Source organism: Coregonus lavaretus, assembly GCF_964263955.1.
Source record: "Coregonus lavaretus genome assembly, chromosome: 9".
In the NCBI taxonomy this organism is placed as follows: Eukaryota; Metazoa; Chordata; class Actinopteri; order Salmoniformes; family Salmonidae; genus Coregonus; species Coregonus lavaretus.
In genome coordinates this window covers 15,327,684-15,349,424 of record NC_139996.1, presented here as the reverse complement: position 1 = coordinate 15,349,424, position 21,741 = coordinate 15,327,684, and the positions used below count along the sequence as shown (strand labels likewise).

At 45.1% G+C, this 21,741-nt stretch overlaps 1 protein-coding gene across 1 annotated transcript in view; it reads right to left on the bottom strand.

The window, feature by feature from the left end:
• Positions 1-9,786: 9,786 nt before the first annotated feature.
• Positions 9,787-21,741, bottom strand: part of LOC311134873 (uncharacterized protein) — a gene marked incomplete at both ends in the record, with an annotated part of 51,704 nt that continues 39,749 nt past the window's right edge. Inside the window, 16 exons of the mRNA XM_084168644.1 lie at positions 9,787-9,990; positions 10,067-10,253; positions 10,358-10,504; positions 10,610-10,728; positions 10,934-11,017; positions 11,120-11,217; positions 11,319-11,478; positions 11,712-11,853; positions 11,955-12,077; positions 12,286-12,350; positions 12,767-12,853; positions 17,172-17,222; positions 17,391-17,599; positions 18,170-18,352; positions 20,194-20,348; positions 20,659-20,757. Of these exons, the coding sequence (XP_084024770.1) occupies positions 9,787-9,990; positions 10,067-10,253; positions 10,358-10,504; positions 10,610-10,728; positions 10,934-11,017; positions 11,120-11,217; positions 11,319-11,478; positions 11,712-11,853; positions 11,955-12,077; positions 12,286-12,350; positions 12,767-12,853; positions 17,172-17,222; positions 17,391-17,599; positions 18,170-18,352; positions 20,194-20,348; positions 20,659-20,757 (2,113 nt within the window). The remainder of the gene's footprint in view (positions 9,991-10,066; positions 10,254-10,357; positions 10,505-10,609; positions 10,729-10,933; positions 11,018-11,119; positions 11,218-11,318; positions 11,479-11,711; positions 11,854-11,954; positions 12,078-12,285; positions 12,351-12,766; positions 12,854-17,171; positions 17,223-17,390; positions 17,600-18,169; positions 18,353-20,193; positions 20,349-20,658; positions 20,758-21,741) is intronic.

Sequence of the window (21,741 nt, the reverse complement as noted above, 5' to 3'; positions counted from 1 at the left end):
CCGGAATTGAAGAACCCTGGTTCAAAGGATCCAGTCAGTGGTAGGGTGGGGGCAGGGGTGTATATCCCAGATCTTTGGCAAAGGGAGTAGGATGCTAGTAGTAAGGGGAGGCAATTTTATCGCATGCACCGGTCAGTAATGAATGGCCTCACACTCCAGTACAGTAGGTGGCGGTGTATGCACTTTAAAAGTTGGAGGCGATCCACCAACCCAATCCCAAAGAAGAAGAAGAAGCGCCACCGCACCCAACCCCCACAAATTCCTTGTTTTACTAAATTCGCTATATTGTACATTGCTCTCTGTTACTATTGTTTGTATGTTAATTAGCACATTGATGCCAATAGCTAGGTTTCCATCCAATTGGGGACAGATTTTCATGCGAATATTCTCAAATCCACATACAAACAATATGTGCACTTTCCCAGCAGAGATTTTTCCATCAAATTGACTTGTTGATAAAAGGCTGTGCGTGTTGATGTAGTGCACATAAAAATACATTTTGCGGAATAAATGTACCGAATAAAAAATACAAGCTAAATGGGTTTCCATCGCATTTTCAACGCTACTAGTGATTTATTCCCCAAAATGTTTTCATTATATAGCGAGTGTGCACACTCTGGCATTGACACCTGCGCACTAGCCAACAGCTCGCAGATACAGTGCATAGCCTACATCATGACATTATTATGGACAAAAGAGCGAAATTATTTGTATTTGTCAAACGGCAAGCATTGATGATCCTGACACCAGAATAAGACCGTCGACATGTATTGGAAAGGAGCATAAAGCTCATCGCCTTGCACTTTCACCACCCTGTGAAGTTCATCATCATTTATTTCAGCTGTAGCCTAATAAACTGCATGCTTTTCCGTCGAGTCGCAGTGGGAGGACCACTCGTCATCGCGTGACTAAGTTTACTTCGATATGATAGTTTTTATATCAATATTTGCGCATAAAAACGTTTCCACCGACATTTCTCTCATTATTATTTTTACCAACACAAAAAGAACATTCTGTCTAGTGTATATATATTTTTTCAACATTTGGAAAGTTTACTGACAAATGTTCTGTTTCCATCAGGCCTGTCATTACATTTTTTTTAATCCGACAAGTACTTTACTCGCATAAAAGGGTTGGATGGAAACCTTGTTAATTTTAGCTTCAATACAAGGCAATTTGAAAAACCTAAAAAGTAGATTGTGCTGATTTATTGGCGCATTGAACCATGTCGCGCGCCGTAGTTTAAAAACTCAGTGGCTAGCCAGTGGATAGTGGAGATGGAGTATGCAGGTGGGTGTTTGGAAGGGCAAAGTGGAATCAGTTTCAGGAGCAGGTCATGGCTTGGTGGATATGAGAGGGGATGTGGATAGTATGAATAACTGGGTGAGAACAGCGTTAGTGGGGGCAGCTACTGAGGCTATACCTAAGAGTTCAGGGAGGAGGAGGAGGAAAGCAGTCCCATAGTGGACGGAGGAATGTGGGGCAATGGTGAGGAGTAGGAACAGGGCATTTAGAGTACTGAAAAGGACACATAACTTCCAATATCTGATTCAGTATAAGCAGGCCCAGACCATGGTGAGGAGAACTAGCCGTCAGGCAAAGAGGTAATGTTGGCATCGGTTCTGTGACACCATTGGAAGGGCGACACCTGTGGGAGAAGTGTGGGGGATGATTAAGAGGATGAGTGGGGTCAGAAGAGAGTGGGATTATCCAGTGTTGACGAGTGGGGAGGATGTGGCAGTAACAGATGAGGAGAAAGCAGAGATGATGGCCAAAGCATTTGTCCAAGTGCATAGCTCCGCAAACATGTCAGAGGAGGGGCAGAGGGGGAGAGAGAACACGAGAGAGGAGCATCCTGGAGTGCTGGATAGGAGGGAGGATGTAAATGATGCGTTGAGTGCACTATTTACCAGGGCAGAGGTGAAAAGAGCAATAGGTAAGGGTGGGTTAACTTCACCTGGGAAAGATGAGGTGTGCTATGTTATGTTGGCTCATCTTAGTGATGAGGCACTGGATACAGAGGGTAGTGCGTACGGCCCAGTACATCACTGGGGCCAAGCTTCCTGCCATCCAGGACCTCTATACCAGGCGGTGTCAGAGGAAAGCCCTCAAAATTGTCAAAGACTCCAGCCACCCTAGTCATAGACTGTTCTCTCTGCTACCGCATGGCAAGCGGTACCGGAGTGCCAAGTCTAGGTCCAAAAGACTTCTCAACAGCTTCTACCCCCAAGCCATAAGACTCCTGAACAGCTAATCATGGCTACCCGGACTATTTGCACTGCCCCCCCACCCCATCCTTTTACGCTGCTGCTACTCTGTTAATTATTTATGCATAGCCACTTTAACTCTGCCCACATGTACATATTACTTCAACTACCTCAACTAGCCGGTGCCCCCCGCACATTGACTCTGCACCGGTACCCCCCTGTATATATAGCCTCCCTACTGTTATTTTATTTTACTTCTGCTCTTTTTTTCTCAACACTTTTTTTGTTGATGTTTTATTTTTACTTTTTTGTTAAAAATAAATGCACTGTTGATTAAGGGCTGTAAGCATTTCACTGTAATGTCTGCACCTGTTGTATTCGGCGCATGTGGCCAATAAAATTTGATTTGATTTGATTTGGTAAGGTATTGGTGTTGTACAACAGAGTGTGGGAGGAGGGGAAACTACCAGGCAGTTGGAAGGAGGCAGTAGTGGTACCAATCCGGAAGCCCAGGAAGGATCCAACGAAGCCAACAAGCTATCGGCCAATAGCTTTAACATCACATGTATGTAAGATTATGGAACGCATGATTACGGAGAGGCTAACTTACTTCCTGGAGAGCAGAGGGCTAGTATCGCCCACATCAGAGTGGGTTCAGGAAGGGTAGGGGAACTATGGATCCAGTGCTCTGCTTAGAAGCAGAAGTCAGGAAGGCTCAGGTGAACAAGGAGACTGTTGTAGCTGTCTTTTTTGATGTGGAGAAGGCGTATGATATGATGTGGAAGGAGGGGTTGTTAATCAAGCTTGATATTATGGGGGTAGGAGGAAGACGGTATAACTGGATAAAGGATTTCCTGTTTGGAAGGTCTATCCAGGTGAGGATGGGGAAGTCTTTATCAGGCAGATACTTGGTGGGTAACTGTACACTACAGGGGAACGTGATTAGTCCTTTGTTGTTCTCATGATCAATGATGTTTACACTCAGGTACAGCCGGATATAGGGAGGTCGTTATTTGCAGATGATGGGGCCTTATGGAAGAGGGGAAGAAATGTGCCATACATCGTCAGGAAGGTACAGGAAGCAATTGATGAGGTAGAGCGGTGGGCATTAATGTGGGGATTCAGGTTATCTGTAGAGAAAACTCAAACAGTGTTCTTTACCAGGAGGAAGGTGGGAGATGAGGTATGCTTGAGGTTATATGGGAGAAACTTGGAGAGGGTGGGGGCCTTCAGGTTCCTTGGAGTATACTTTGACACTAGACTGACCTGGGCAGAACACATTGAGAGAGTGGTGGGAAAGTGTAAGAAGGTGCTAAATGTGATGCGCTGTCTGACGGGGAAGTTGTGGGGGGCTGGGCGTTCCTCATTGAAGACCATGTATGTTGCATTGATCCGATCTGTATAGCATATGGATCGGCAGTCCGGACCTCACTGGAAAGGCTAGATGTCATACAGGGGCAAGGACTCAGAATATGTAGTGGGGCGTTTCGGACGTCCCCAGTGGCTACATTACAGGTGGAGATGGGGGATATGCCATTGCAGATTAGGAGACAGCAGCTGGCAATTAATTATTGGGTCAATTACTGGGATTTTACAGGCATGCTGGGAACATGAGCGAAGACAGAACACGAGCTTTGGGTGGGTGGGTAATACCCAGGCGAAGGAGATGGGACTGTATGGAAGGGAGTTTAGTCCAACAGTAGTTATTCCTGTAAATCCACCATGGCTACTCCCGCCTCCAGTAGTTGATCTAGAAGTGTTGGAGAGACTACAGAAAGATAGGAAGGGTGTTGATCCATCTGATTTCTTTAAGAGACGTCTGGAAATGGTGTATCAGGATTTTGTGGCCATTTACACAGATGGTTCAAAAGATCCAAGGACAGGACGTACTGGGTCAGCATTTGTAGTGCAGGAATGTGGGGTGGAAGTCAGAAAACATATTACAGATCATCTGGCTGTATATACGGCAGAGCTGATGGCCATACTGTTGGCCTTGCAGTGGGTGGAGGAAGTCAAACAAGACAGAGTAGTTATTTGCTCTGAATCATGTGCAGTGTTAATGAGTCTCCAGTCCTTTAGCCCATGTAGTAGACAAGACCTGCTTCATGAGGTGCTACAAACCCATGGCAGGATTAAACAGATGGGTATTCAGATAAGATTTACTTGGGTCCCAGCCCATGTGGGGGTGGAGGGGAACAAGGCAGTAGATGAACAGGCTAAACAAGCACTTAGTAGTGGGGATGTTGAAGTTTCAATGAGCAAGGCAGAGGCAAAAAGACTGATACAGTGAGGGAAACAAGTATTTGATCCCCTGCTGATTTTGTACGTTTGCCCACTGACAAAGACATGATCAGTCTATAATTTTAATGGTAGGTTTATTTGAACAGTGAGAGACAGAATAACAACAAAAAAATCCAGAAAAACGCATGTAAAAAATGTTATAAATTGATTTGCATTTTAATGAGGGAAATAAGTATTTGACCCCTCTGCAAAACATGACTGAGTACTTGGTGGCAAAACCCTTGTTGGCAATCACAGAGGTCAGACGTTTCTTGTAGTTGGCCACCAGGTTTGCACACTTCTCAGGAGGGATTTTGTCCCACTCCTCTTTGCAGATCTTCTCCAAGTCAGATTTTCTATGGGATTAAGGTCTGGAGACTGGCTAGGCCACTCCAGGACCTTAATGTGCTTCTTCTTGAGCCACTCCTTTGTTGCCTTGGCCGTGTGTTTTGGGTCATTATCATGCTGGAATACCCATCCACGGCCCATTTTCAATGCCCTGGCTGAGTGAAGGAGGTTCTCACCCAAGATTTGACGGTACATGGCCCCGTCCATCGTCCCTTTGATGCGGGGAAGTTGTCCTTTCCCCTTAGCAGAAAAACACCCCCAAAGCATAATGTTTCCACCTCCATGTTTGACGGTGGGGATGGTGCTCTTGGGGTCATAGGCAGCATTCCTCCTCCTCCAAACACGGCGAGTTGAGTTGATGCCAAAGAGCTCGATTTTGGTCTCATCTGACCACAACACTTTCACCCAGTTCTCCTCTGAATCATTCAGATGTTCATTGGCAAACTTCAGACAGGCCTGTATATGTGCTTTCTTGAGCAGGGGGACCTTGCGGGCGCTGCAGGATTTCAGTCCTTCACGGCGTAGTGTGTTACCAATTGTTTTCTTGGTGACTATGGTCCCAGCTGCCTTGAGATCATTGACAAGATCCTCCCGTGTAGTTCTGGGCTGATTCCTCACCGTTCTCATGATCATTGCAACTCCACGAGGTGAGATCTTGCATGGAGATTGACAGTTCTTTTTTGTTTCTTCCATTTGCGAATAATCGCACCAACTGTTGTCACCTTCTCACCAAGCTGCTTGGCGATGGTCTTGTAGCCCATTCCAGCCTTGTGTAGGTCTACAATCTTGTCCCTGACATCCTTAGAGAGCTCTTTGGTCTTGGCCATGGTGGAGTTTGGAATCTGATTGATTGATTGCTTCTGTAGACAGGTGTCTTTTATACAGGTAACAAACTGAGATTAGGAGCACTCCCTTTAAGAGTGTGCTCCTAATCTCAGCTCGTTACCTCTATAAAAGACACTTGGGAGCCAGAAATCTTTCTGATTGAGAGGGGGTCAAATACTTATTTCCCTCATTAAAATGCAAATCAATTTATAACATTTTTGACATGTCTTTTTCTGGATTTTTTTGTTGTTATTCTGTCTCTCACTGTTCAAATAAACCTACCATTAAAATTATAGACTGATAATTTATTTGTCAGTGGGCAAACGTACAAAATCAGCAGGGGATCAAATACTTTTTCCCCTCACTGTATATACAGTGATGGTGCAGAGATGGCAGGATCAGTGGAATAGAGATAATAAGGGAAGGCATTTATTTCAAGTACAGAGGAAAGTTGTTTTTTACCAGATTAAGGGTGGGACACAGCCAGTTGAAAAATACATTAAATGTGATAGGAAAGCATCCAATAGGGAAGTGTGATTATTATCAGGAAACAGAGACCTTGGAGCATGTATTGCTACAGTGTGGGCAGTATCAGAGGGAAAGAGAGAGGATGAAATCTAGTATGAGGGAGAAGGGGATACAGGAAATTAGTTTAAAGAGTATATTGAGTAGAACGTCATTAGATATAGTCTCAAATATTTTGTTATCTTTTTTAAGAGCAACAGGACTGGCAGGGAGGATTTAGTTTATCCCGGTCTCTGGCCCACACTCCAGTGCAGTAGGTGGCTGAAATGCACCATAACGTTGGATGCCAACCGCCGATAACCCCCACTGAAGAAGAAGTGGATAGTGGAAAAAACAATGAAGTCATATCTGAATTCTGAAATCTTCATGCACGTTTGCAGTAAAAGCATTATCCTGATTTTACTTATTCAGGAAAATAAAAGTAACGCATGTGATATACCAGAAATTGTTTAATAGAATTGTCAACCTAAAATATTGTCATATAATTATAAATAGGCCTACCGTTTATACAGGTTTAATATACATTTTCAGTATGAATAGCCTCTAAAATATGTAAACAGAACATCAATGTCTTAATGTTCGTTTTCTTGGAAAGCTGTGAGTGCTATTAGGCTATATGATACAATATCAGTACTATTCAGTAGTATGCTAATTCTAATCAGTTTTACTAAACTGGAAATTGTAGAAATTAAGGTAAACGGGTGTATAAATTCAAACTGATTTGTTTGCGAGTCAATTTTTGTCCTCTTTAATTACGAATGAGTCTGGCTTCAGTTTGCGATTTCCTTCGTTGTCTCTTCCGCCAAAGTGCAACTGCAAATCAAACCACACCTTATTCAGTAATCCTCTAGGGGTGGCGGGGCTCAAGGATTCGGACTCGCGGAGGATTTGTAGGTCCTGCTGTGTTATTAGCTGGGTAGTAGCTGGTTCTGTCCCTGCCCTCCCTTCTCCGCGAGTTTATGATACCAGCAAAGACGTTGTTTGAGTTCAGGAAGTCAGTATCTCTAATCAGGCACCAAGACCGGCTCAGTAGGGGCTCATTTAAGTGGCGGTTTAGGCCTGCCCGCAGTCCACCAAAGCTGCTGACTCCATATCGGACTCCTTTAGCAGTCCTTGCGGTGGCGTAGAAACTCCGGAGAATATTACCCATATCCTGTTTTGAAACAGTTGCCAGATCGAGGTTTATCCCCTTTTCTGACAGCCATTCCAGAAAGCACTTCACTGCCCAGTTGGTTAGTCTTGATGTAACTTTTTCATTGCTCTCATTTTCTATGTCGTCTCAGCGCTACTGATTTCTGCATGTCTAACGTTATCGCTAGGCTCAGGTTGCTGGTCCTCTTGCTCTTCTTGTTTCATTTCTCTCATATCCTCCTCTTCTTGTTGGCACCATTCTTCAAACGTTAGTGGATAAAACAAATCAAATGTCACTTTAAAATCATCCATGACGAGTTACAGGTGCTAAGACTAGTTTTTATTATTATTATTTGTGCCAAGACTAGTAGTTGTAAAAGTAGTAGTGGGTTGCTAAGTAACGACGTAAACTGTGCCACTTTACATGAACGTGGCCATGTGTAGGTTGTCTCATATCATGGGCAGGAGATAATTAAACAGAATCCACAAAAACATCAAACATTATCATGGTGACATCAATGCATTCAGATTTGCTCCATATAGACGGGTTGGTTGTTTAGCAACAAAACCGACGCCTGCGCAACTATGGGGCAAAACAGATGGGGTTGGCTTAGATTGTTGACGACACGTAAACTATATTTTGTCATTAATGTTAATTGAAAACATACATACATTTGCACAATGAGCACTTGTTGTCTCTCAAATACATCTTAACTGTTGTTGGTTAACTAAGTAGCGAATTTGAGCCATATTAGCATTGACATGAAATCAGTCAAAACACCTCAAAACGAGACATGGCATCAAGAACAAGATTAAACTAGCTGAAACGAGTCACTTGCGATACACACATGGCAGTTTATTGTCATTGTTGGTAGATACCTGGCGATCCAGAATCACAACAACTCATGGACTTCTGCCCAATTGAAGCGTGAACATCGTTTTCGTGAAGTTGCCAGCTAACCCATCTATTAAAAGCAGGTGAATCACACTTTTTTTTTCTCAGCATCTTTTGCATGCCAGCTTTTGTCACCTACACCATACATACCATATACACAAAGAAGGTAGTCAACAACCAACATAACAATATTCACATACAATCTACAGATTGTCTGGCAGTTTCGGTAGCTGGTTGTTAGACCCTATGTATTCCATTGGTGAATTTAGGATCTATACAATTATGTTAAACCTTGCATTGCTTCCTGAAAAACTACATACAAGGGATGAAGTATTACCCTGTAAAAACTCGTAAAATACACCTCCCCCCATGTACAATGTATTTACAAACTTTTGAAAACAGCATTTGGTTAACAGTATGGTAAAAAAAAGTATATGAAACAGATAACAAAACCTCTTAACTTAAAAACATGTACTATACATGTATAAATTGTGGACATGAGTCGTCTTCTGATCTGTTAAGTTAGTAAAAAAAAAAAAAAAAAAATGTTTAAACACCCATCATGTCAAAAGCTGTTGTAACTATTGTCATTTGTTCAGCTAACTTCAAAATTATTTTGTAAGCTATAGCTAGCTGCCTATTAAAAGTAAATATTTGATTGTCTGGCATGGTGAACTCATGATTGACAGTTTACCAGTCTTGATTAAATGATTAGCTGCACTTCTACCTTTCTGCAAACAAAACAATATGTACATTGACAAGCTGACCTTTATTAAAAGTGTACACTTTTCAACATTTCAGATGAAAAATATATACATCCTCGACCCATTCACCCCAGAAACACTAAACACTATCTCAAGGGCCATGAAAAATAAGGCAATAATAACATTCCATTGAACTAAACTATAAATAACTGGTCATCTTTACAAAACGTAAACATTTCAAAATCTTTTCTCAGATTCCAACATTTTTATATTATTTCCCATTCACATTTTTCCCTTCGCTGAATGAATATATATAAAAAGGAATAAAATGAAAAAACTAGGGTTTAGGACAACTAAACAACTGTGGGAAGCATTGGAGTCAACATGGGCCAGCATCCCTGTGGAATGCTTTCGACACCTTGTAGAGTCCATGCCCTGACGAATTGAGGCTGTTCTGAGGGCAAAAGGGGGGGGGGGTGAACTCAATATTAGGAAGGTGTTCCTAATGTTTGGTATACTCAGTGTACTTCACAAGTATCAAGAGCCCCCTGTAGCTCAGTTGGTAGAGCATGGCGCTTGCAACGCCAGGGTTGTGGGTTCGTTTCCCACGGGGGGCCAATATGAAAATGTATGCACTCACTAACTGTAAGTCGCCCTGGATAAGAGCGTCTGCTAAATGATTAAAATCTAAAATCATAGCTAAAAGAAGAGTCTATGGGTATAAAGGAACAGGAACTGTGACTCCTGAGACATAATTGGATGATCTTTAGGAACCATGGCTCTTCTCTCTGGTCTCCCTCTCTGCAGCAGAGTACAGAGGGACAACCAAGTGCATCCCTTTCTCCACATGAAGACAGCTTTTGGAGACAACTCATGGCTTTCTCTTTTCCTTCCTCTTCCCACTTTCTCCTGCCTCTTCTCCCTCCACTTGGTCCTGCTCCCTGGAGAGTGTCTCATCTCGGTGACAATGGGAGACGGGGTGGAGCAGTGTGGAGCTGTCTAAGGTTGGTGACATGGCGTTAGCCTCGAGCTCTGGGTCCAGACTGGAGACTGGGGACAGGGGAGGGGAGGAGGGCTGTGGGAAAACGGGGAGGTTAGCTCACTGTTTGTGTGTAGATAATGTGGGTGTTTTTGTACAGCAAATGCCATACCTGTAGAGAAACGCTGGATTTGTTGATCTTCTCCTTAAACTTGGTGAGGGTCCCTTTGAGGCCTGTTTTCTGATGCGCCATCTCCAGAGCAGCTTTGAGTAGCTTGGGCGTCACCGTTCGAGGAGGGATCACCTGGGCCGGCTCCTTCGGAGGCTCTGGAGGCTTCTTGTCTTTCGTGAGCATCTTCCTGTTGCCGGAAACATCAAATAATCACAAATTCTTATACACTCTAAAAATTGTGAACTTCGAGACACCCAGAAATTAATAGTAGTCTTTATTCCCCTCTCTAACCTGGCCTTCTTGCGGAGCAGCTTCTGGGACTCGGGGTAATGCACTAGAATCTCATTGAGGTCCTTCTTGTCCAGGATGAACAGGTTGGCGAAGCCATGAGCCACCACGTTCGCTGTTCTCCTGTTCCCTCCACCCACTGCCAGCAAGCTTTCAACCCAAAGAGAAGAAATCCAACTAGAAAAAGTACATTTCCTGAAGAAAATGTGTGCTTGCTTCTGTGAAACAAAGAGCATACGTCAGACCTGACCTCACCTGATTTCCCCAAACACTGACCCCGCCCTCAGCGTGACAAACACAGTCTTCCCGTCTGGCCCGCCCACCACCTGCACCTCCCCGGCCTTGATGATGTACATTTCCCGTCCAACCTCGCCCTGAAACACAGAGCGACAGTCAGACAACTGGACATCTCCTGCTCTTAACAGTTTACCTTACACAAAGAAGGCGCAGAGTGCATACAAACTGCACATTAAATATATTCAAACAGAGAAGCACGCTCGCACACACACGTATGCACACACGCAGACACAAACAAGCTAGAGAGGTGGCACAGCTACCGCATCTTGCTTTACCCTTTACCTTTTTGCAGACATAGTCCCCTGGGAGGTAAACAACAGACCTCAGTCTCTTCAGCATGTCAAAGATCATCTGTCTATCGCAACCCTGAGAGGGAGAAGTAGGGCTGAGTGAGAAATACAGAGAGATAGAGCTCGTCAAATCTTCTGTGGGCTGAGACAGCCTGAAGAGGCCCTAAGACTTACGCACCTGGAAGAGAGACACTTTACTGACAATGTCATAGTTGACATCCACAGCGATGTCCAGCCTCATCTTGTCTGGGAGCTGGACCAGAAGCTCCTGTTCATCTGTATAGAGACAGACACAAATAGAGAGTAAACACAACACAATGCAACAAAATGCAACACAACACAACAACACTACACAGCACAAAATGACATGTGCCTACCCAGCATGCCCTGGGACTGCCAGGTGTAGTTGTACCAGGTTTTGACCCGGTTCTGCACGTCTTTAGGGATACGGTAGGAGGCCATGTATTTGACAGTGTTGTCCATGCATGCTCTGTAGTACGTCTGTCCTGCTGTGGCTGCACCAACCACGTCTCTCATCTGCAAGAGACGGTCATTGGCCAATCAGGAGTTGACACCAATCACAACAGCCAACAGTATAATTAGCTTATAATAGCACAAATGTTCAGATAAGGATTCAGAGCTAGATAACAAGTAGTAGTCCTATCAATCAACAAATATCAACACATCTAGATATTTCATCCATAAACACACTATCATATTTTACATTCTACACTCTCTCAAACACAGCTATTGGTGATGTGGTAACCAACCTGTCCAATCATGATGGAAAAGGCAAACACTCCAACAAAGTAGTTGATGAGCTGAAAGATGATTTCAAAGAGCGTTGTGGGGTCTGGCAGCCCACCAATGGTGATTAGGGTCTTCACAGCAAAGTAGTAGCAGCGGATGTAACTGAAAAACATGATTACAGGGACAATTCAATTATGATAGTGTGAAGGTATGATTATGATGATATTGATGATTATCAGGTTAATGAAGGTGAATCCTCACACCTGTTGCCCTGTCCGTCATAGACCCACTGCGTGGAGCCCAGACCTTCATACGCAGAGCCCCAGTAGTACAGACAGGCGTTACAGTGCAGGCAGTACAGCAGGTAGGTGGTGGTCCGGATCACTCTGATCAAACCACACAGAAGGAGAGAGTGGGATATACATACTGAGCTGCCCCTCACGTCTCTCAGAAAGACCAGGGCCTGAGTCTCAGAATAGGAGTGCTTATCTAGGATCAGGTCCCCCTGTCCATATAATCCTATTCATTGTGACCTGAGCATGGTGATGCAGATAAAATACTGTACAAAAAATTGAACAAGTTGATTGTGCTCACCTGTAAACGTAGGCTTTGGTCAGGATGCCCTCAAGACGGTCATTGAACTCAAAGAAAGACATTATCTGGAGAATGGAGGAAAGATGACATATTTTCATTGCAGTGTGAATAACATGATTGTATGTTTCACAGTAGAGCTCGGAGATATGGACAAAAATCCATATCGCAATAAATTGCCTGAATTGATACGATAATGAAAATACGTTTATAACATTAAAGTGCATAAGTTATTTGTATTATCCTTTAAACTACTACTACTAGTTGTAGCCATCAATTGTACCCATTAACAATCACCCATATTAGTGAACTTATTTCATTTCAAACTTTTTCTAGTATAGGCTACTTATCGTAATGAACGATATCGGCAAAATGCCTGCGATAAGTGATCAGTATGGTTGTTGCCGATAATTTTCAGTTCATCATCTCAGCTCTATATCACAATCAACCCAGGTAGACCACACAGGTGGCAGGTGAGCCTTACCTTTAGTAGTCGTGGGAAGCGGAGGAGTGGGTTGATCCCAGTTTTAAAATAGAACAACTCCAGTGGAACAAGACTGATGACATCCATCTGTAACCCAGAGAAACCCAGAGAAACCCAGAGAAACACAGTCAACACAGACATGGTCTGTAAATAAACTGACACAGCATAAACTGACACAAATAAACTAGCCAGCTCCATTCGTTCGCAGCGACGCCGTTTTTCAAACAAAGTCAACACAGCAGCCATTGCTAGCTAGCCAACACTACCAGCTGGCTGTACTGTGGTAGCTAAATACAATATCTTTGTGCTAGCTACCCAACGTTTAATCATTGCTGCGTTATGAAAGGTAAGCTTGGCTTCTTATATGGTGTTGAGTAAAGCTTAAACCATGTATTTAGATTGTAGGTAGGTATTGTAGTTAGGTATTATAGGTAGCTTACTCAGGTAGTTATTGTAGGTTATTGTAGGTAATTATTGTAGGTAAGTATTGTATTCGGCGGACCCCGGCGAAGCACGAGGCTAGCTTACCCACTACTTGGACCAACAAAGCTAGCTAGCTAGCTAGCGGGTAGCTACTGGTAACTTTTAGCAACTGTGGTTAGTTGTTTCCAATGTTATTTCATGCTTAAGAGTACCTGTGATTGAGCCAGCTAGCCGCCACCATTCAGCTGTTTTTCTAACCTCATTATCCGAGGCATTAACGTTAGGTGGTTGGTAGCTGCTGTACTTAATTACAGCTACTGATAACAGTCTGCTGTAGTTTACAACAATTCTAATTTCTAAAGTGGAAGCTGGGAGAGTTTTATTCGGGTGGTTCAGTGAAACAATTATAGTTTCTGAGGTGGAAGTTGGGAGAGTTATATTTTTTTTGGTGAGGGAGGCCTGCTCTCTCCTTTCCCAGATGTTTAGTTCATTTCATTCCGATCTCCTCTGCATTATTGTAGCCATCTGCTGCAGCCTGTCAACTATGCCTCTGCCTATCCCTGTTCTCTCCTCTCCGCACAGGCTACACAAACGCCTCACACCGCGTGGCTGCTGCCTCTCTAACCTGGTGGTCCCTGCACGCACCACACACCTGGAGTTCCAGGTCTCAGGCAGCCTCTGGAACTGCCGTTCTGCCGCCAACAAGGCTGACTTCATCCCAGCCTATGCTACCCTCCAGTCCCTCGACTTCCTGGCGCTGACGGAAACATGGATTACCACTGAAAACACTGCTACTCCTACTGCTCTCTCCTCGTCTGACCATGTGTTCTCGCATACCCCGAGAGCATCTGGTCAGAGGGGTGGTGGCACAGGAATCCTCATCTCTCCCAAGTGGTCATTCTCAATTTTTCCCCTAACCCATCTGTCTATCTCCTCATTTGAATTCCACGCTGTCACAGTCACTAGCCCATTTAAGCTTAATATCCTTGTCATCTATCGCCCTCCAGGTTCCCTTGGAGAGTTCATCAATGAGCTTGACGCCTTGATAAGTTCCTTTCCTGAGGATGGCTCACCCTTCACAGTTTTGGGGGATTTCAACCTCCCTACGTCTACATTTGACTCATTTCTCTCTGCCTCCTTCTTTCCACTCCTCTCCTCTTTTGACCTCACCCTCTCACCGTCCCCCCCTACTCACAAGGCAGGCAATACGCTTGACTTCATCTTTACTAGATGTTGCTCTTCTACTAATCTCACTGCAACTCCCCTCCATGTCTCCGACCACTACTTTGTATCCTTTTCTCTCTCGCTCTCCTCCAACACTACTCACTCTGCCCCTACACAGATGGTAACGCGCCGCCGCAACCTTCGCTCTCTCTCTCCCACTACTCTCTCCTCTTCCATCCTATCATCTCTTCCCTCTGCTCAATCCTTCTCCCTCCAATCTCCTGATTCTGCCTCCTCAACCCTCCTCTCCTCCCTTTCTGCATCCTTTGACTCCCTGTGTCCCCTATCCTCCCGGCCGGCTCGGTCCTCCCCTCCAGCTCCGTGGCTTGATGACTCATTGCGAGCTCACAGAACAGAGCTCCGGGCAGCTGAGCGGAAATGGAAGAAAACTAAACTCCCTGCCGACCTGGCATCTTTTCACTCCCTCCTCTCTACATTTTCTTCATCTGTTTCTGCTGCTAAGGCCACTTTCTACCACTCTAAATTCCAAGCATCTGCCTCTAACCCTAGGAAGCTCTTTGCCACATTCTCCTCACTGCTGAATCTCCCCCCCCCCCCCCCCCCCCCCTCCTCCCTCTCTGTGGATGACTTCGTCAACCACTTTGAAAAGAAGGTTGACGACATCCGATCCTCGTTTGTTAAGTCTAATGACACTGCTGGTCCTGCTCACACTGCCCTACCCTATGCTTTGACTTCTTTCTCCCCTCTCTCTCCAGATAAAATCTTGCGACTAGTGACTGCAGGCCGCCCAACAACCTGCCCGCTTGACCCCATCCCCTCCTCTCTTCTCCAGACCATCTCCGGTGACCTTCTCCCCTACCTCACCTCGCTGATCAACTCATCCTTGACCGCTGGCCATGTCCCTTCCGTCTTCAAGAGAGCGAGAGTTGCACCCCTTCTCAAAAAACCAACACTCGATCCCACTGATGTCAACAACTACAGACCAGTATCCCTTCTTTCTTTTCTTTCCAAAACTATTGAGCGTGCCGTCTTTAGCCAACTCTCTTGCTATCTCTCTCAGAATGACCTTCTTGATCCAAACCAGTCAGGTTTCAGGACTGGTCATTCAACTGAGACTGCTCTTCTCTGTGTCACGGAGGCTCTCCGCACTGCTAAAGCTAACTCTCTCTCCTCTGCTCTTGTCCTTCTAGACCTGTCTGCTGCCTTTGATACTGTGAACCATCAGATCCTCCTCTCCACCCTCTCCGAGCTGGGCATCTCCGGCGCGGCTCACTCCTGGATTGCGTCCTACCTGACCGGTCGCTCCTACCAAGTGGCGTGGCGAGAAGCTGTCTCCGCACCACGTGCTCTCACCACTGGTGTCCCCCAGGGCTCAGTTCTAGGCCCTCTCCTTTTCTCCCTATACACCAAGTCACTTGGCTCTGTCATATCCTCACATGGCCTCTCCTATCATTGCTACGCTGACGATACACAACTAATCTTCTCCTTTCCCCCTTCTGATAACCAGGTGGCGAATCGCATCTCTGCATGTCTGGCCGACATATCAGTATGGATGACGGATCACCACCTCAAGCTGAACCCTGGCAAGACGGAGCTGCTCTTCCTCCCGGGGAAGGACTGCCCGTTCCATGATCTCGCCATCACGGTTGACAACTCCGTTGTGTCCTCCTCCCAGAGTGCGAAGAGCCTTGGCGTGACCCTGGACAACACCCTGTCGTTCTCCGCTAACATCAAGGCGGTGACCCGATCCTGCAGGTTCATGCTCTACAACATTCGGAGAGTACGACCCTGCCTTACACAGGAAGCGGCACAGGTCCTAATCCAGGCACTTGTCATCTCCCGTCTGGATTACTGCAACTCGCTGTTGGCTGGGCTCCCTGCCTGTGCCATTAAACCCCTACAACTCATCCAGAATGCCGCAGCCCGTCTGGTGTTCAACCTTCCCAAGTTCTCTCACGTCACCCCCCCTCCTCCGCACACTCCACTGGCTTCCAGTTGAAGCTCGCATCCGTTACAAGACCATGGTGCTTGCCTATGGAGCAGTGAGGGGAACGGCACCTCCGTACCTTCAGGCTCTGATCAGTCCCTACACCCAAACGAGGGCATTGCGTTCATCCACCTCTGGCCTGCTGGCTCCCCTTCCTCTGCGGAAGCATAGTTCCCGCTCAGCCCAGTCAAAACTGTTCACTGCTCTGGCACCCCAATGGTGGAACAAGCTCCCTCACGACGCCAGGACAGCGGAGTCACTCACCACCTTCCGGAGACATTTGAAACCCCACCTCTTTAAGGAATACCTGGGATAGGAGGAGGAAGTAATCCGTCTAGCCCCACCCCCCCCCCAAAAAAAAAACAACCCACTGGCTATAGGGTGAATGCACCTATTTGTAAGTCGCTCTGGATAAGAGCGTCTGCTAAATGACTTAAATGTAAATGTAAGCATCACATGGCTGGAAAACATTATCTTACTCAAGGCTATTCAGTAAGTAGCCATGCACGAGCCTTAGCTTGTGCGAGCAAGACAGGCAGGCCTGTTTCTGTAGCGTGAGGCAGCTTGATGTACAAGTACACCCCCTGGACAGGACACTAGTCTATCACAGGGCCTTACCCCAAATCTATCTCCTTAATGCTGAGTGCCAAGCGGAGACGCATCAGGTCCCATTTTTACAGTCTTTGGTATGACTCAGCCAGGGATTGAACTCACAACCTTCCAATCTCAGGGTGGACATTGTAACTAGAAGGCCACTGAGTAGTCATTCAGTAGTGAACACTGCAAAATCATTTTCAAGTGAAAACCCACCTTGAACCGGAAGGTTTTCATGTAATTCACTCTCATGTCCTTTTTGTCAAACTGCAATGGGAACAAAAAAAACACATACATCAATGATTTTGACACGTGTATTTCTATGTGTGTTGTATCTGGAAAATCAATTTGAGACATAACCCCTTGTTCTAGCAACATGGTCTCATTAGAATATGTCAAAATAGTGACATTTCACAATTGTGGTCTCAATCTCACCACTATGTCTCCACCGCGGACAAACTGCAGACGGGGCTGGAAGACCAGGATGTCCAAGATGTAGATGAGGTCACACAGATAGTCGGTGAGCAGCCACAGGTAGATGTTACTGGGGGTCTGGTAGGGGAAGGCCCAGCGCACCGGGATAAGCCACATGTTCCAGTTCCACGCCAAGGTGACGAAAAACAGCCACAGCACATAGACCAGATCTAGAGAGAGAACCAGTGTCAACACCCTGCAAGGCTGTACAGCCCTACTGCATCATCCCCATACATCAAAAGAAAGACCAGGTATGACAAAGATCAACAAATTAGATCACTGAAAGCCAAACTAACATTCAGATCAAAGCAGGAGGTCGTCACTAGTTACCACAGCCACAAAGTCATACTTATGGCTAAACCCCACCTATTACTACAATTTATCTTACATTTACATTTTACATTTTTAGTCATTTAGCAGACGCTCTTATCCACAGCGACTCACAGTTAATGAGTGCATACATTTTCATCTTCTTAAAATCTGATTTTAAACCTAACCTTAACCACACTGCTAACCTTATGTCTAATCCTACATTTTTGTTTTCAGGAATTTTTATGATTTAGCCAATGTTGACTTTGTGGCTGTGGTAACTAGTGACAACCATCAGGAGATGACAAAGTTGGAGTAGAAAAAGTTGTAGAGAAGGAGGAGGGAGTACTACAAGAATAGAAGCAGGGAGGAGGAAGCGAGAGGAGTAGAAGAGGAGGAGCTAGTGTATGCTAGGCGGAGGGGGAGCTCACTGGTGAAGGGGTCGATGCTAGCGGGGAAGCGGTAGTGCAGCAGGGCTCTGATCCAGCGAGGAGGCGTCACCTTGCAGCACAGTCTAGACTTGGGTTGCTGTTGTTGCTCCTCCATCTCCCTCTCCTCCTCCTTCGGCTCCTCTGGAGGCGCAGGAGGAGGAGGTGTTGGAGCTCTGGCAGGGGCTGCAGGTGAGAGAGCAGAGAGGAGAGTCACAGGTCAGAGGTGAAAGGTCAGGTTAAAGAGGTCGTTGGTCACAGCTGTGCTGATGCAGCTCACCTGTGTGTGAGCGGAGGGTCTGAGCTTTGCTATGTTTGGCTGTGCGTTTGCACCTGGAAATAAAAGGTACTGTAACCCTTCACTTGAAAAAGAAAAGGAGAGACTCACACTCTAGGAGCTCAGAGGCAATAATGTCTTCATCAGGGTATAATGACAAACACTGTGGGTCACTAGTTTATATATACTGAACAAAAATATAAATGCAACATGTAAAGTGTTGGTCCCATGTTTCATGGGCTGAAATAAAAGATCCCAGAAATGTTCCATACACACAGAAATCTTATTTCTCTCAAATTTTGTGCACACATTTGTTTACATCCCTGTTAGTGAGCATTTCTCCTTTGCCAAGATAATCCATCCACCTGACAGGTGTGGCATATCAAGAAGCTGATTAAACAGCATGATCATTACACATGTGCACCTTGAGCTGGGGACAATAAAAGGCCACTCTAAAATGTACAGTTTTGTCACACAACACAATGCCACAGATGTCTCAAGTTTTGAGGGAGCGTGCAATTGGCATGCTGACTGCAGGAATGTCCACTAGAGTTGTTGCCAGATACTTTAATGTTAATTTCTCTACCATAAGCCGCCTCCAATGTCGTTTCAGAGAGTTTGGCAGTACGTCCAACCAGTCTCACAACTGCAGATCACGTGTAACCACGCCAGCCCAGGACCTTCAATTCCGGCTTCTTCACCTGCAGGATCTTCTGAGACCAGCCACCCGGATAGCTGATGAAATTGAGGAGTATTTCTGTCTGTAATACAGCCCTTTTGTGGGGAAAAACTCATTCTGATTGGCTGGGCCTGGCTCCCCAGTGGGTGGGCCTTGCTCCCAAGTGGGTGGGCCTATGCCCTCCCAGGCCCACCCATGGCTGTGCCCCTTCTCAGTCATGTGAAATCCATGGATTAGGGTCTAATGAATTTATTTACATTTACTGATTTCCTTATATGAACTGTAACTCAGTATAATCGTTCAAATTGTTGCATGTTGCGTTTATATTTTTGTTCAGTATAGTTTTAAAGGACACACACAGGTGTCTGTAATCATGGCCAGCTGTTGCTTGATTTCATTGGTTGATTTAGAGATATAAACAGAACATATTAAAAAGCATGAATGGTTAACATAAGATCATAGATACAATTTGGCTATATACGCCTACAAACATTATTTACAATGGATAGCAAAAACACAATCACAAGAATGGCTTCAGATCAAACTCTACGTTGAGACCGAAGGGAGCAAGGGTCTTTAAATTAAAGATCCAGGCGGCCTCTCGCTTTAACAATAAATTGTCAAGGTCACCCCCTCTCCTAGGAAGGGTGACGTATTAGATGCCGAAATAGCGAAGGGCCGAAATAGAGTGGTTCGCTTCCAAAAAGTGGGCAGCAACTTTACGTTGAGTTTTTGCACCTAACTGTAACCCTTCACAACAGGTGTCTTTCTTAGCCATGGAGCGAATGAGGTTGCTTCGTAATTCAAGACAACTGATACACAAGGGACTGAATTGTATCTACTGTGTTGCATTCTAATAGTGTGCAGTTTTCTAAGCAGATTTCACTGCAAGTATTGGATGTATTTGTTTTTTAAATGTTTAATTTTTATTGCTCCACTGTTGCTAGCATTGTCAAAATCAGGCCCATTGTCTGTAAGCCATGTGTGTTTGTAACTGTATGTGTGGCATGTGTACATTGGACATTGAGCACATGACCAGACCTGAGTGTAACTGTATTATGTGTTACTCACAGGCAGTGGGACTGTCATCATCAGAGTGATCTGGGTCTATGAGTTTCTCTTTGGCCCTTTCTGTCCTCTCCTTAAACATCTTGACCAGCTCCTGTAGGCGCTCATTCACCACGTAGCTGGTCTGGCTAGCGGACGACGCAGGGCGCTCCTTTAGCCTTCAAACACAAAACATCCATGGGTAATTAACACACACACACACACACACACACACACACACACCAAACATTTCTCTGAAACCACACATCAATGTTCTTTTGAAGTGAATATAACAACACACAGTCCTAGTGTTGGTGTGAATAAAAGCAGTGAAAATGTCTCCCACACACACATTTTATCTCTGCACTTTTATTGTGTCCGAATTTCAGTCATTCTGACCACATTGTCGACACCCACCGACCAACACATTTTGTGCAATATTCATATGTAGCTAGCTAACAGTGGTGATGTGGAGGTATCTGTATTCACCCATCGTCTCCACTCGGGATGCTGGACTGGCTAGGCCACGCCCTCACTGCGGTCTCTGTCTCCTCTTCATCCTCCTCACTCTGAGAGTACAGCTTCTTTCTGTGGAGGGGAGGCAGGGAACAACACTGTAGCACAGTGCCTGATACAGAGACAGATGGAACAATTAAGGTTGCTATCATTTGGAACCTGCTCTGTTATTAGAGTGCTCCCTGCAGTCTTGGCCTTACCATGGGGCATTACAGTTTACACAGGAAGGGAATGGCAGTATAGGGAATACAGTATGTGGAACATGGTGAAATTATGTTGTTTGAACATTCAACACAACTCACACATGTACACTGAATGAGGCCCTGAACTATCTTGAGCATCAGCCTTTTCAAGTAGTACACATTTTTATAGTATAAAAACAAGACAGAGAACCACACAGGTTAGGACGGGGTGAAGGAGTGAGGATGCAGTAAGGGTGAACTTCTGATGGGACGAATGTTGATGGATGGATGGATCCTTGATGTGACAATGATTACACATCTTACATATTGGTCCAGATATTCCTGGGTTTCTTCTCACTAGGTCAGTCCATGGTTCCATCAACAGGGGCAGAGAAGTGTGTGTGTGTGTGTGTGTGTGTGTGTGTGTGTGTGTGTGTGTGTGTGTGTGTGTGTGTGTGTGTGTGTGTGTGTGTGTGTGTGTGTGTGTGTGTGTGTGTGTGTGTGTGTGAGAGAAACAGAATGAGATGGGAGAGGTAGAGAATCACAATGACATCAACAATCACTAACAGCATTCGTATAATTAGTCACAGACGGAACACACAACCAGATGACAGGTTGAAGATAGCGCAAGATACTCTTACTGCACTTACTATTGACATGACTCACAGCGGTAGCAGACAACAGAACAGACACATAACAACAGAAAACAGCATAGAGCAGAACAGAACAACAGAACGAAAGACTACAAACATAGATGAACATGCTATTGAGAGACAGACAGTAGATGGAGAAGTAAAGGGACACTAAACACCATGTCTAAAGAGGTTGGGAGTGGGGGGGAGCTATCGATCAACAAAATAGAATACAAATACAG